The 15,964-nt window shown below is 40.2% G+C and overlaps 1 protein-coding gene across 1 annotated transcript; it reads left to right on the forward strand.

Annotated features, from left to right (window-relative positions):
- Window positions 1-1,175: 1,175 nt before the first annotated feature.
- dcaf12 (DDB1 and CUL4 associated factor 12) lies at window positions 1,176-15,914 on the forward strand. The gene is made up of 9 exons (XM_060934988.1): window positions 1,176-1,401; window positions 5,938-6,228; window positions 7,925-8,200; window positions 8,340-8,400; window positions 11,380-11,573; window positions 11,650-11,715; window positions 11,798-11,960; window positions 12,062-12,240; window positions 14,505-15,914. The coding sequence occupies exons 1-9, from the start codon at window positions 1,345-1,347 to the stop codon at window positions 14,661-14,663; spliced, it is 1,446 nt and encodes a 481-aa protein (XP_060790971.1). The 5' UTR covers window positions 1,176-1,344; the 3' UTR covers window positions 14,664-15,914.
- The last annotated feature ends 50 nt before the right edge of the window (window positions 15,915-15,964 follow it).

Raw genomic sequence — 15,964 nt, forward strand, 5'->3', positions numbered from 1 at the left:
CACGTTCTACACTACAGCATAGAAGAGTCTCTCTTTCTATTATAGTCATTGTAAACACTATTTATCCAGATGTTTCTGGACAATCATCAAACCTGAATGCGCTTTTTTTTTGAACATCTCATTTCTTTCCTTTTCCTTGAGTGTTAATTTAAATGAATAAGACATGAAGCGGTTTAAAAAGATGTACAAAAGTTTGATTTTCACAAGGTATAAGGATGAAGGGGATTAATCATAACTGGCTGTTTACTGTGTATTTTTTATTTTGTTCTTTTTTGAGTCATCGTCTATTTGTTTTGTTTTTATCTTGCTCTCCATTGTGAACTTATGTGTAGACATATGGATATACATATATAATTAATTATATGATATAGTCATAGAGAATTGATATCCGAATAGTTGAAGTAATAAGTAATATACAGTGTGTGTATGTATGTATGTGCATATATTTATAAGGAAGCTAGATAATCAATTTATACTGACTAAAGAAGACTGCTTCAGCCCACTCTTTTTCGGACATGTAAACTCAAAACTGCTTAGTGCGTCCTTGTTTGTAGTTTTGATTTTGATATTATATTATTATTACCTATGGCTTATTTTCTAATTTAGTGGCTTTTTACGTGTTATTGTTGCAAATGCTGTTTTGCTTTTCTTGTTTTCTGCTTATTTATTCATTGTTTGTTTACATGTTCGAAATAAACTATCATCATCATCATACATCTACCACACTGATTAACACTGGAAATAGAGGTACGGTGTTTCTTTCCCACCCGTATTGAAAGAAATGACCCGCCTTCAACGTTTTGATTGGTTAACACATCGGCCCTTCTAGATAAACTGTCCAATCAATGCAGAGCTTATTTAAGCTCCGTGCACGTGGTTAGCCAATAGGCGGAATTTATCTGAATACGGTTGGGGGAAAAATTATTTTTATTATTATTAATATTATTATACAATAAAGACAGACAAAAATATAAGTCATTAATACAGTCGAAAGAAAAACAAAAAACGTTATCGTGAACATTTCAACCAGGGGGATTTCTAACTGAACACATTATTATTATTTTATTTTATTTTGTCGTTGGTATTTGATACGGCGCTATTGCCGCTAATAACGTTTGAATTAGAAATAAAACAATGCTGGATGTTTATGACGTAACAACGAAGGGCGGTGCGAGGAAGGAAGCACAGACAGTTCAGCCATAGCAACTCGGCTAGCTGGGGAGGCCTCGGAAGACATTAAGGTCTCCAGCAGTTGAAGAAACCTCCACGCTTTCAGCGCCGTTATATGCTCCACTTCCCGGTGTCTCCCTCCATGTGGGTGAGGGACCTGTGTGGTGTCGGACTATGGCGAGAAAAACAGTCAGCAGGAAAAGGAAGGCAGGGGAGCTCAAGGAACAACAGGTAGGTCTCGGCTAAACCGAGATGCTGGATGCAACTAGCATTAGTGTTGTTTTTATGAACTCTAACCTGGTCTAATATTAATTCACAGCTTTCTAGAGATATTTACTAGCTAAAAACACACTGCTAATACTGACCAGACCATAATAACAACAACAACGAGTTTCCTTGTACTGTTGCTAACAGCGACCGGCTAGCTGGCTAATTAGCGCTGTAGCCTTATTCAGGTTTTCTCCTTATAATTAAATAAAATGAATTCTTCTGAAGAAGTTGAAAATAAGTACATTTCAACGTAAATGACTCTGTGTAAAGCCAACAGTTTGAGTGACCCTAACGCTTATTAACCTACCTAAACTGCCGGTTATATAACCAGGCTAACACCTCTGACCCTGATTAGCTAGGCTAACGTGCTAGCATACCTGATAAGGTAGTTAATAAATAAAAGCTGCTGAGTTAACTGTAACTAGTAACCTCTAACTAGAGGTTAAAACCGCTGAGTTAGGAATAATATCTGGGTTTTATGTTGTTTGTGATGACTAACAAGGTTAGCTGTGTTTTGTGTGGATTACAGTACAGTATAAATTCAGGTGTGATGTTTTATGAATGATTTTTTTTTTTTGTGAAATGTTTTGTAAATCAGCCATCTTGACATTATCTCCCCTCATATTTAATCTGTTTATGTTAAAATATTTGTGAAGTACTTGGTGATGCTCCATTTTCCACTGGCAATCACTGTTCAGTAATACATTTAATACAAAATAAAGACCTCTGGTTGTTATGGTGAAGCTTTTCTGTAAGGAGACGTTTGTGTGACGTTTTCTGATGGTCAGTGCTTTTGTAATGGTCAGGAAGGTTTCTTCAGAATTAAAGCTGAATCGATTTGATTCATGATACTGCTAGGTTCAAAAGTGGCTTCAATTTGACGACTTCTTTCTTAACTTCTGAATCATTCTATTACGGGAATCAGAAGGAGAAAAAGAAACCTTTGTCACATGCACACTTCAAGCACAGTGAAATTCATCCTCTGCGTTTAACCCATCTGAAGCAGTGAACGCACGCACACACCCAGAGCAGCGGGCAGCCACACCAGAGGGCCCGGGGAGCTGTCAGGGGTCAGGTATCTTGCTCACGGGCTCCTCAGCCCAAGGCCACCCCACATCAACCTTACTGCATGTCTTTGGATTGTGGGGGAAACCCACGCAGACACGGGGAGAACATGCAAACTCCACACAGAAAGGCCCTTGCCAGCCGCTGGGTTCAAACCCAGAACCTTCTTGCTGTGAGGCAACCGTGCTATCAAACTGGTGACCTTTTGGTCCTAAAGCTGCTTCTTTAACCATTAGGAAATGGCTTCCCATGTCAAAAATCATTAATGATGCAAAACATTGCGCATTTTTGATATGGGAAGCCATGGCTGAATGGTTAGAGAAGCAGCTCTGGGGCCAAAAGGTTGCCAGTTCAAATCCATGGACCAGCAGGAATGGCTGAAGTGCCCTTGAGCAAGACACCTAACCCCCAACTGTAATGTCAACAGAGGTTTAATATTGTAAACAAAATGTACTACAAGTTCACTATATCTTAACTTAAAACGTTCTTCCAAAATATTTTGACTGAATAAACAAGGTGTCTGATATGGGGACTTGAAATATGAGCTCCAAAGTCGACTCAAATGGCAGATTTCTGTGGATTCTTTTTTAGGTAATGTAGATCACAGTGGTGTGGAGATAGTGGTGTTTGAAAGCCAATGATGAGCTCTGTGTAACCATTATAGCATGGTCATGTGTCCGTATAAAGTATAGATAGTTTTCACTGACGTCACGGCATTCCGGGGAACGCCCTCCAGCCACCATCTTGTGGGGCAAACAAAACGGACCATCGCCATTACCGGCTACGTTATCTTGGACGAATTTATGAAGTTATATAGTCAGTTTTCTAAAATAAAGCTCAATGTCGGCAAAATCGAGCAAACAGAAGTATATAGATACATTAGACGACATCTCACGACAACGGTATGCAGCCAAACTGGCCTTGATTGGGGGAATTGACCCCTATGAAGTGGACAAAGATGCATTTTCAAGTGACTATGCAGGGCTGCCAAAGCCTGCTCCAAAGCCTGAAACTGACTTCATCAAACTTTTTAAAGGCTGTCCGATATATACAACTTTATATATTCACAGTGCGCCTTTTGGCGGATGCCGCCTTTTTCACGGCTGAATCGCGCAGATCCGATTTTTTTTTTTTTTTTTTTTTTTAGGGGGGCGTTGGAGTATCTGATTATAATTTCAAAGTAAATTCTGTATTAAAATTTACTACATAAGCAAATCCGTTACAGTCCATGAAACAGGAAGTATAAGGATGAGAAAAAAACAGTTTAAATCGGAAAGCTGCGCACATTTGCGCAGTCCTGCACACCGCTTGGGCTGCGCAAATGTGCGCAGCTTTCCGATTTAAACTGTTTTTTTCTCATCCTTATACTTCCTGTTTCATGGACTGTAACAGATTTGCTTATTTAGTAATTTTAATACAGAATTTACTTTGAAATTATAATCAGACACTCCAACGCCCCCCCCCCCCCCCCCAAAAAAAAAAATCGGATCTGCGCGATTCAGGCGGCATCCGCCAAAAGGCACGCTGTTTGCATCCCAAACACAAATTAAATCATACAGAATAGACCTAAAATGTTTTTCAAAAATGACCCTTGCGTGAGTGAAGTGACAAGTTTCAAATAGAAACGTGACAAACGAACGATATTAAGTGTACATTACAATGTAAACGTACACTTGTGGTTCCAGTTAGGCATTCTCCAGAGATTGTTCACGTGATGTTTTGGTTTCCAAAAACAAACTTAAACACAATTGATTGTTTATTTAAACAACTTACCACTTATAAAATGATTGGAGCAGACTTTGCTGTGTTTGGAAGGCTGATAATCCTTGCGGTTGATTCTCGCAAGCCATAGATTTCTCTTTTGTATGCTGCGTTTCTTTGTTTGCTCGCCTTCGTGCTCTCGTACAGTGGGAATTCCATAAAAGCTCCGCTTGACTTCATCATCTGACCTATTACGACAGCCGTGAATACAACAGGTGTGCACCATTGCTAGCTTTAAATGGCCTGCTTGGGTTCTTTTGAAGACTTTGTACTCGCGCGTTACAATGTGTGCTCAGTCACCCGTATGGTAAGCTTGACCCGCAAGATGGCCGCCACTAGGGAATCCCCGACTCTGTGACGTCATGTGAAAACTATCTATAAGGCGTGTTAGTTGTTGCAATTCGAAGCTATCAGCTATTGATCACTTCAGAAGTGCAGGTGATTCTCACATGGAAGAACGTGATCATGTGACCAGCGTGTTCTGTACCTATATGTTAGCTTTGAGTTGTGCCGAGTTGGACCCTTATACTAAATCCAGAATTAATAGAATATCACACTTTTTTCCATGACGCACATTGTCACTTTTTTGCATCATGATGCATCAGTACACCCCTGCGATTAACTTTACAAGAGGGGCAAGTGACAATTATTTATTTATTTTTTTTAATAGCTGTAAAGCCTGGTTGGTTTATACTTCCAAGTATAAATACTGGATAAACGTGGCACACAGAGATGTTGCTACACAATTCTCTCATGAGCTTTCTGTGCCATATAACTCTGTTAGTTTCTCAGACTCGTGTCATCACTAAAGAAAATTCTTTATGATAAAACTCACATTGAACAGCGAGTATAAATGAACACAAACGAATTTTCCCCCTGTTTCGTGTTTGCTTCACACAAGATGGTATGACCATGTTGCTGGAAAATGGATTGTTTTATAGAAAACTGCAGTCATGATATGTAGTGTGTTAATTAGGCATGTAATGATACAATTAATTGATAATTCGATTCATGCTATCAGGTTCACAATTAGATTTTCCTGTGATATTCTGGAAAAAAAAATTTTTTTTTTCTCCAAAAAAATGCAACATTTATTTTCCTATTCATCAACTTAAATGTTCCTTTTGGGGCGGCACGGTGGTGTAGTGGTTAGCACTGTCGCCTCACAGCAAGAAGGTTCTGGGTTCGAGCCCAGTGGCTGACGGGGGCCATTCTGTGTGGAGGTTGCATATTCTCCCTGTGTCTGCGTGGGTTTCCTCCGGGTGCTCCGGGTTCCCCCACAGTACAGAGACTTGCAGGATAGGCTAATTGGTGGCTCTAAATTGACCACGAAAGAGTGTGAATGGTTGTTTGTCTCTGTGTCAGCCCTGCGATGATCTGGTGACTTGTCCAGGGTGTACCCCACCTCTTGCCCATAATCAGCTGGGATAGGCTCCAGCTTTCCTGTGACCCTGTAGAACAGGATAAGCGATTATGGATAATGGATGGCTGTTCCTTTTGTTAAGTTAAAAAAAAAAAAAGTTTTAATTTTCTTAAACAATATTCATCCCCATTTGTAAAGGTTGGACTAAAGTATAATTAATACCTATTAACTAATATTCGTTTTATTAAAAATGAAGATGTTAAATAGGCTTTTTATTTTAATGCTACCTGCACCTTTTATCTTCCCAGCTTGATTGGTGCCAGTCTGTGTATAAGCGTGCCCGTGTATCCTCTTCATCACGTCATGCCCAGCAGTGGTGGCAAGGCCGTCAGTCAATGGTGTCCGCCATTCGTGGACGGGAGTTTCGTCCACAGAAGCAGCACGAATGGCAGTTCCAGCGCAGCTTGCGTGGCTTCGCAGCAGGACGCATCCCCGGAATCCTCAGAGAGCGCGAGTTCTCCCTGGGCTGCCTCAACAAGGTGTTTGCCTCTCAGTGGCTCAATCAGCGTCAGGTGGTGTGCGGGACCAAGTGCAACACGGTGAGATTTGAACGTTACGATTTGCAGCACTGTGCTAATCTGGGAATGTAGTCGGTGAAACATTGAGAGTGATTTTCATTTCTGTTACTGCACTGCCTTTTTTTTTTTTTTTTTTGTCGTCTTACTTCCTGTCCTCACTTTTTAGCTCCTCCTTTTTTTTTCACATGTAGTTTCCTAAAAGTCCATATAGAATGTACAGTATATTGAAAAAGCTTCGTCCTAAATTAGTTTTTTACTACCGTTTGAAAAAAATGCTTTTCTTTCACTGCCAGAAAACGACTAGTACTGAGCACTTTCCTTTCAGTATTAGATTATGGTGATATACATGCATGCATCTTCATCCTATCTGAAAAAGCTGGATGTTGTTTATCATTCTGCTTTGAGGTTTGTAACTGGTGCTGCAGCAAGAACACATCACTGTAGTCTATATGACATGGTGCAATGGACATCACTACAGCTAAGAAGGAAATCTCACAGCCTAGTATTTATTGCAACGGCTTTAATGGGTAAACTACCTCAGTACATATACAATCTACTGACACTCTGCACTAACACTTACAGTACACGTTCATCAGTAAAACTCCTCCTTCAGTCTCCACCTACACGGACAGAACTGGGCAAATCTGCCTTTAGTTCATATGCAGCACACGAGTGGAGTACCTTACAAAATGCTTTAAATTTGGACTCCCTACCCTCCCTAAATGTCTTTAAAAATCTTTTAAACTCAGTTCTCACACAAGTGCCATTGTTTTTCATAATTTTTAACCCTTATCTTCATTTTTTATTTTTTCTTGTCCATAACATCTGGAATGTTGACATCTGGAATGTCTATGTGCTTAGTCTGTGTTTATTTTATTTTAATTTTTTGGAATGCCTGTGTGCTTGTATGTTAAAGTGCCATTCCACCATTGGATGTATTCTTTGGCATAAAATACAATATATTTTGACAACATGTATAAATGGTATCACTAGATAGAGAAATCTTTTAGCTTCAAAATGATATATCAAACATAATATACTTGTCGTTGTCAAAAAATTAATTTTGCGACCAAAGTCACCTACCCTTTTAATTTCCGCGCATGATGTCATCGACAGGTTCCCCTTCTTGTGTACCGTGTGACGTGGCACATATTATCAGCAATGGCGGATAGAACGCGATAAAAATAATACCAATAAATCTAGCTAAAACCAATAAATCTAGCTAACTGAAAGATTAACTCAAAATTTTTCGCAATTTTTTTGGCCCCCATATACGAGGAGAAATGACTCTCTCACTTTGGGGGTTTCCTGGTCTAAAAATAGACCGACACGTGGTACACAAGAAGGGGAACCTGCCGATGACATCACGTTTCACTACCGCGCGGAAATTAAAAGGGTAGGTGACTTTGGTCGCAAAATTAATATACTTGTCAAAAAATTATGTTTGATATATCATTTTGAAGCTAAAAGATTTCTCTGTCTAGTCATGTTGTCATAAAATATATATTGTATTTTATGCCAAAGAATACATCCAGTGGTGGAATGGCACTTTAATATGTGTATGCTGTCTGTGTATTGAAACTTTTTATTTGTTGCCACCTTGGCCAGGACTCCCTGGAAGAAGAGATAATGTATCTCAATGGGACATTCCTGGTAAAATAAAGGATTTTTAAAAAAAGTCACTATAAATCCCCCCCCCATTGTTCTGTTTGTTCAGTTGTTTGTGGTCGACGTGCTCACGGGCCAGATTACTAGGATCCCGATGCTGAAGGACAGAGAGGGACCGAATGGAGGCTCCCAGGGCGTGGGTGCGATGGGCAACCCAGTCTTTCAAAACCCGGGATTAGCTGGAGGACTGGATGCCCAGCAGGGCTGTGGCATCCATGCCATCGAGCTCAACCCATCACGCACCCTGCTGGCCACAGGAGGAGATAACCCGAACAGCTTGGCTGTCTATCGACTGCCCACACTCGACCCCGTCTGTGTCGGTGATGTGAGTCTGCCTTCAGTTGACCTTTTTAGTTTTACTTAAAAAAAAAAAAAATTAGCATTGTATGTTTTGTCTTTTTGATATAACCTTCACTAGAATGAGAATTATTTTTTTCTTTATTATTATTATTATTATTTTTTAGGATGGTCACAATGACTGGATATTTTCCATTGCCTGGATCAGTGACACCATGGCTGTATCAGGTAACAGGCTTTCATTCAGACTGATTATATCTGCTGAGCAGGCAGCCATTAATCCTTCATACAACAAATCTGTGAACCATGGAAAAGGAAAAACAGCAGCTATAAGCTGACCTTGGCCTTTTTTGAGTAGGAAAAAATGCTGACGTGAACTAAACAGCTCAAAAATCATCAGCTTATGGTTTTGTATCTGGTCATGATGGCTAGTCAGCTGAAACCAGTTTTTCCTCAGTGTTTAACTGTCATGTTTACGATAACTTCACTAATCTTTACTACAGCAAAAAAACAAACCCTTCTGTAATAATAAATAGAGCGCTAACTCTTCTATCAGCTGGGGCATTTGTTTACAGTTCTGGGCAGACATATTGTTTATACAACGCTGTTTCTTTTCTTGTAATTAAATGATTCGTTTGATTTTGTCTTAATTTATGGGTTGGTGATGGCTCACTTTTTTTTCTCCTTTTTACATATTACTGGCATTAATTAAAGAATTATCGAACAAAATGTTCCTGATGATATCCTTAGTCCCTGATCTAGTGAACGAGCATGAGGTGTGCTTGTTTGAGACGCCAAAGCTTCCAAACTTCTATAAAATGCTGTGGATATGGATGTCTGCTAAATGCTGTAAACATAATAAAAACAAGCAATTTATACTTGCCAGTATGTTCCATATAGAAAAGTACAGTAATCCATGCAAATTATGATTAAGTCCATCAAGTCAAAGGTTGCACACTCTGAGGTGCACAAGTAGGGCATGGAACCCCTCCCCCCTCTGAATTTACAGGATTGTGGTTGGGTTTTTTTTCCCTATGAATACCAGTTTTTTTTTTTTTTTTTTTTTGTGTAAGCGCTCTGATTTATGCATATTAATAAGTTACATGAAATCTGTTCATATCCAGCTTGATAAATTAGACCCATTGTTCAGTGTTTCAACAGGATATTAAATCCAAGTCAGGAAATTGTAACGCTTGCTCAGGATTTAACTGTTAATTGTGACTGTGTGTTAGGATGTTTTTATTTGCCTAAATACAGTGGGGCAAAAAAGTATTTAGTCAGTCACCAATTGTGCAAGTTCTCCCACTTAAGATGAGAGAGGCCTGTAATTTATGAGAGACAAAATGAGAAAAAAAAAATCCAGAAAATCACATTGTCTGATTTTTAAAGAATTTATTTGCAAATTATGGTGGAAAATAAGTATTTGGTCAATAACAAAAGTTCATCTCAATACTTTGTTATATACCCTTTGTTGGCAATGACAGAGGTCAAACGTTTTCTGTAAGTCTTCACAAGGGTTTCACACACTGTTGCTGGTATTTTGGCCCATTCCTCCATGCAGATCTCCTCTAGAGCAGTGATGTTTTGGGGCTGTCGCTGGGCAACACGGACTTTCAACTCCCTCCAAAGATTTTCTATGGGGTTGAGATCTGGAGACTGGCTAGGCCACTCCAGAACCTTGAAAGGCTTCTTACGAAGCCACTCCTTCGTTGCCCGGGCGGTGTGTTTGGGATCATTGTCATGCTGAAAGACCCAGCCACGTTTCATCTTCAATGCCCTTGCTGATGGAAGGAGGTTTTCACTCAAAATCTCACGATACATGGCCCCATTCATTCTTTCCTTTACACGGATCAGTCGTCCTGGTCCCTTTGCAGAAAAACAGCCCCAAAGCATGATGTTTCCACCCCCATGCTTCACAGTAGGTATGGTGTTCTTTGGATGCAACTCAGCATTCTTTCTCCTCCAAACACGACAAATTGAGTTTTTACCAAAAAGTTCTATTTTGGTTTCATCTGACCATATGACATTCTCCCAATCCTCTTCTGGATCATCCAAATGCTCTCTAGCAAACTTTAGATAGGCCTGGACATGTACTGGCTTAAGCAGGGGGACACATCTGGCACTGCAGGATTTGAGTCCCTGGCGGCGTAGTGTGTTACTGATGGTAGCCTTTGTTACTTTGGTCCCAGCTCTCTGCAGGTCATTCACTAGGTCCCCCCGTGTGGTTCTGGGATTTTTGCTCACTGTTCTTGTGATCATTTTGACCCCACGGGGTGAGATCTTGCATGGAGCCCCAGATCGAGGGAGATTATCAGTGGTCTTGTATGTCTTCCATTTTCAAATAATTGCTCCCACAGTTGATTTCTTCACACCAAGCTGCTTACCTATTGCAGATTCAGTCTTCCCAGCCTGGTGCAGGTCTACAATTTTGTTTCTGGTGTCCTTTGACAGCTCTTTGGTCTTGGCCATAGTGGAGTTTGGAGTGTGACTGTTTGAGGTTGTGGACAAGTGTCTTTTATACTGATAACGAGTTCAAACAGGTGCCATTAATACAGGTAACGAGTGGAGGACAGAGTAGCCTCTTAAAGAAGTTGTTACAGGTCTGTGAGAGCCAGAAATCTTGCTTGTTTGTAGGTGACCAAATACTTATTTTACTGAGGAATTTACCAATTAATTCATTAAAAATCCTACAATGTGATTTCCTGGATTCTTTCCCCCCATTCTGTCTCTCATAGTTGAAGTGTACCTATGATGAAAATTACAGGCCTCTCTCATCTTTTTAAGTGGGAGAACTTGCACAATTGGTGGCTGACTGAATGCTTTTTTTGCCCCACTGTATATGCTATTTAAAAAAAAAAATACGGTCTGTTTTCTAACTGATTTTCCTCACAGTGAATGATTATACACCTGAACTGATTTATGCTTGACGGAGAGAGACTCTCTGCCGCAGTTAGAAACAAAGCTTTAAATGCAGTTTTGTCCCTTTTGATTCTTCAGGGATTAGAATATTTAAAAATGCAGCGACTCGTGATTCGTTTACATATAAAAGAGAAGCATTTCAGTTAAGGAAAATCTGAAGTGGGTTTTTCTTAAACCACATGAAGCATTTTCTCAGGCAACAACACGTTCTTCTTTGACGTTCCGTGACGCACTCCGTGTTGTCGATTTACCGCATAAAGCTTTTCTCGTTGGTGTATTTTGTGTTAGGTTCCCGGGATGGCTCCATGGGTCTTTGGGAGGTCTCTGAAGAGGTGCTAAGTCTGGCAGAGAAACAGCAGGCTGAGGAAGGGGTCCCCAGCTATGCCCACATCTCCCACCGTGCCCTTAAAGACATCCCTAAGGAGTACACGCACCCGCATAACTGCAAAGTGCGTGCCCTAGCCTTCAACAACAGCCATAAGGTCAGTCTCTGTCCTCATCGCTTCTACTTGATGGAAAAATTGTGCAAATTTTATGTATTAACCATTTTTCTTTCAGGAGCTGGGTGCTGTTTCTCTAGATGGCTATTTTCATCTATGGAAGGCGGAGGACAACCTGTGTAAGGTAGAGAGTTCTTCCTTCTGCAGCACAGCCCTCTTCTACATTTATTCCTGTAAATCTTATCTCTCCTGTTCTTGGTTCTCAGGAGCTCTCCACAAAGCTTCCTTACTGCAAGGAGAACGTGTGCCTGGCATATGGACTGGACTGGTCTGTGTATGCGGTCGGCTCCCAGGCTCACGTGTCCTTCCTTGATCCTCGTCAGTCTTCCCAGAACATAAAGTCTGTGAGCTCCAGAGAACGTGGCAGTGGTATGTCCCACAATCGTACTTTGTTATTCACGTTTTTTTTTTTTTTAAATAAACGTTTTTGTAGTCACTAAATCCTGTGTCTATATATATTACGTGAACAGGAATTCGCTCTGTCAGCTTCTATGAGCACATTGTGACAGTCGGCACAGGCCAAGGCTCCCTGCTCTTCTATGACATCAGGGCTCAACGCTTCCTTGAGGGTCCATCCAGTTCACCCGGCGGGTACCGGAAGACCCCTGCAGATGGCATCCTCAAGCTCACCACAGGGAGAGGCTGGCTGGTACAGAGCTCATTGTATTATAATCTTGTATGTATGTTTGTAGACACAGGTTTACATTCATTCTATCATGGGCACAAATCTGGGTATGGTGACATGCCATGGCTGTTCTTGCCTTCTAGGAGGATCTTCTCAGCATTACATGACTCAGAGCAGAGAGCATGTTTTCCAAGACTAATTAGATCACGGAAAATTTTATATTCATTTTATAGCTTTTTATATTTCAGTTTTTCATATTACCCTAAGTAGTGATTAAATAATATTGGCTGGCATTGTGTGGGATATCAATATATTCCATTCAGCAAGTATAATATTGAACTCTTCTTCGACTCACTCATGCTAGCTGAATGGAATCTATCTGATATGCCACAAAAAAAGCCTATTATTATTATAATACATTCCTTTCGGGTGTTCAGCGCATCTTTCTCTTTCAAAATTCTCTCAGCGTCTTCTGTATTTAATGAAGCGAACCTGGCGGCCATGTTTGTTCACAAATTGTCCCAGTCGCTCGCTAGCACGGAAGTTTTACGTCTCCGACATGTAACGTCATGTCTTGACAACCATGCAATATCATAAACTATATTCAACGCTCATTCTTCATTGGGTAGAGTGACGTAATACACGTAGGATAAGCGATACGCTAACAATATTGCATGTTATCAAACCAAATGAATGAAGCTTGTGAGAAGGGAATAGAACATGTTTTTATTCCATTGAAAGTGTCCTGTATGTATAATAATTAACAATATTAGACCAACAATTAGTATTTAGAACATAATTTAAAATGCTAAAATGCATGTCTGAAGTTTTGCAGAAGGAAAAAAAAAATCATATCTTACCCTGTCCATCTCTTTCCGTGTTTCTGTCTCTTTCTGTCTCGAGGCTGATTTATACTTGTCGTATCTACGCTGACACTCGCTCAAGGTGAAGCGTTTATGCTTGCACATACAGTAAGATGTGCGTCTCTTCTAGGAGGTGCTATCACATAAAACAAACAGGAATTTACTGCTTTTACGCATAGAAAAGCGGAACATGAGTTCTCTTTCACCGTGATGCATGGTTGGATTTCTGGACAGATGCACATCGGGCTACAGTATAGGGTACACGGCTACACTGTACCCTCTAGCGTAGATTTGATGCAGAAATGTACACTGGTCTTACTTGTCTGTGTCTTCTTTTTTTTTTCCTCACAGTCTGTCAGTTTGTCTTGTTTTTGTTTCCTAATTTGCCTTTTTTCCTCTTTGGCCTCGTTCACACCTAGTATTAATATGTGCCTTGGGTGATCGGATCACAAGCAGACAGCCGAGACCCATGGCCATTCACACCTGGCATTACAAACAAATCTCCAGTGATCACTTGTGATCAGATTTCATACACCGTTTCCAGTGGAGAAAGGCTGAAACGTGTGTTTGTTTTCAGGCAGAAATGTCCCATGAATCATCTCGTGTACCTTTTTTATGGACTGTTTCAAACATCTTAAATGTGTGGTCTGCTAAGGAAGCTCATAAATGAATGTGAGATGAAACCAGGAAAAGTAGCTGCCTTTGTCTGTGCTGTTATAGTGTTGGCTTTATTCATTAGTCTAACAGCAGAAAGCTCTACCATTTGAGATTTTTTTTTTTTTGTTCCCCCCCCCCCGAAGTCTCGCAATGGTTGCGTATTTGCCGTCTAGTCAATTAGTTGGGCGTCTTGCTGTCCAGGAAGCATCAAGATGTGTTCGTGTTCAGGCTCTAAATGTAATGTGGTCATATGCATCCTCAGACCATCTCCAAATTATTTTTTTATTTTTATTTTTTGAGGGATCAGAATCACAATGCATTTTCAAGGCTTGCAATGTAGTCACCGAGGACACATGTTAATGCCAGGTGAGAACAGGGCCACAGTCTGTCCTGTTCTTGATCGCTCTCTTTTGGGGGTTGGGTTCTGTCTCTCCTCACTTTTTAACACGAGAACAAACCGATGGAATCTAAGATCACATCTGGTAGTCCCAAGTTCTTGGCTCACAGAATTGGTCTTAAGAAACCTGCTGAACTGTAATCAAGGAACAATAACTCGAACGAGTCATTTCATTCGAGAAGGATTAAATTAAGCAGCTTAGATATGCGAAATAAGCCTGACCCTGAATGATTCTTTCTGATTAAGGCATTCTGAGAGTTCAGAATCTGTAACTGATCCTGATTCGAGATATCAAGAATGGGTTTTGAAGCCTACCGGACATTTTAGGATCAAGGTCATAAACAAATATTGTCCATTTCTTTGTGTCCTAGAATCATGACGAAACGTGGAGAAGCTACTTTTCGGATATCAGCTCCTTTCCCAATGCCGTCTACACACACTGCTATGATGACTCTGGAACCAAGCTGTTTGTGGCTGGAGGACCTCTCTGCTCTGGGCTACATGGAAATTACGCAGGGCTCTGGAGCTAGCTTTCTTGTCGTCCCTGTTAAGCATCACTACACAGACTGGTCATCATTGCAGCTCTCTGTCTTCATCTGTTTTATTTCTGATTTCATTGGATTCAGAACGTCAAGCTTTTTTTTTTTTTTTGGTTAAATATTGTGTAGTAGTAAAAATTGTCGTCTGCCTTTTTTCTTGGTTCCTCATTTATTTTGTGTGTGGCGATGCAGAGTTTTGAGCAGCAGCGAGGCCTGTGTTCAGACTTGGTCCTCAGTCGGAGACTCGCCTCAGAACTCTGACAAAATGTAAAGATATTAAACTATTTAACAGCCTTTCCAGGATCTCGGCTGTTCGCTTGGTTTGTACCGTTTTTGTTTTGCAGCATTTTCCTGTAACATGTCTCGAAGATTGGAGGCTTGGAGAAAGTCTGTTATTTTAGAATGGACTATTTAATGAACCCAGTGATCGGCCGTGCTCTTGCTTGCAGTGGACTGAAGTACATAGAGCAAACAAAAAAAGACTGGTAGCAGAACTTAGTTTTATTGTGCCATATTATGCCATGATGATTGCAGACAGACTAAAGCTCAGAGATGATGTCTGAAGGAAATACGAACATTGCCATCGATGGATGTTTTCTCTGATAGTAGATGAAGTTTTTTTTTTTTTTGTAAGACTAACGCACACATCACATTGGTAATGCTGTTGTTTTTCTTTCAGCAGCTTTAATTTATTTCCTGCCCTCATATGTCATTAGCGCTTGTGCTGCTGATGTACAATCATTTTTTCGTTAGCAGTGTTGCTTCTGAGCTCCAGTCAGGGGAAGACGATTCCGCTTTTCTTCCTCTCTTTTTGAGCAGAGGCAGGGCAGTAGTCCCTTACATCGTTGCCTTTCCTGAGTCTTTCTGTGAAAGACTTTTGCGAGTCGACTTTTCTTTTTAAACATGAAACCTTCATGGATCATTGCAAAGGGGGGGAAAAAAAATTAGAGCAAATAGAACAGATTGTGGTTAAGACCCTATATTAAACAAATAACCATCACTTTTAAAATGTATTTTATATATGTGTGTACACATTTGGAAATCTTATAGAGAGAGAATACATTTTATGTGTGTGTGTGTGTGTGTGTGTTTGGATTAACGGTCTTTATTTTGGTGGTGCCCTCTTTTTTTATACACACTACCTGAGTGTTTTTACAACTTGCAGAGTCTGGGGGAAAAAATGTGAAACAAAGTCGACCAATTCAAGAAAATGTTTCAAGTGAGAATGAATGAATAAAAGTCTATTGATGTATTTTTCTTCCATGTTTGAGTCTGACTTGTCTTTATTTATG

The sequence above is a fragment of the Neoarius graeffei genome, chromosome 12 (assembly GCF_027579695.1).
Source record: "Neoarius graeffei isolate fNeoGra1 chromosome 12, fNeoGra1.pri, whole genome shotgun sequence".
Lineage (NCBI taxonomy): Eukaryota > Metazoa > Chordata > Actinopteri > Siluriformes > Ariidae > Neoarius > Neoarius graeffei.

Bases quoted from the DNA above. Each gene is read 5' to 3' on its own strand.
- dcaf12 (XM_060934988.1), top strand. From the start codon at position 1,345: ATGGCGAGAAAAACAGTCAGCAGGAAAAGGAAGGCAGGGGAGCTCAAG. The intron at 1,402-5,937 runs GTAGGTCTCGGC...TTATCTTCCCAG, and splicing joins GGGAGCTCAAGGAACAACAG to CTTGATTGGTGCCAGTCTGT. The intron at 6,229-7,924 runs GTGAGATTTGAA...CTGTTTGTTCAG, and splicing joins GCGGGACCAAGTGCAACACG to TTGTTTGTGGTCGACGTGCT.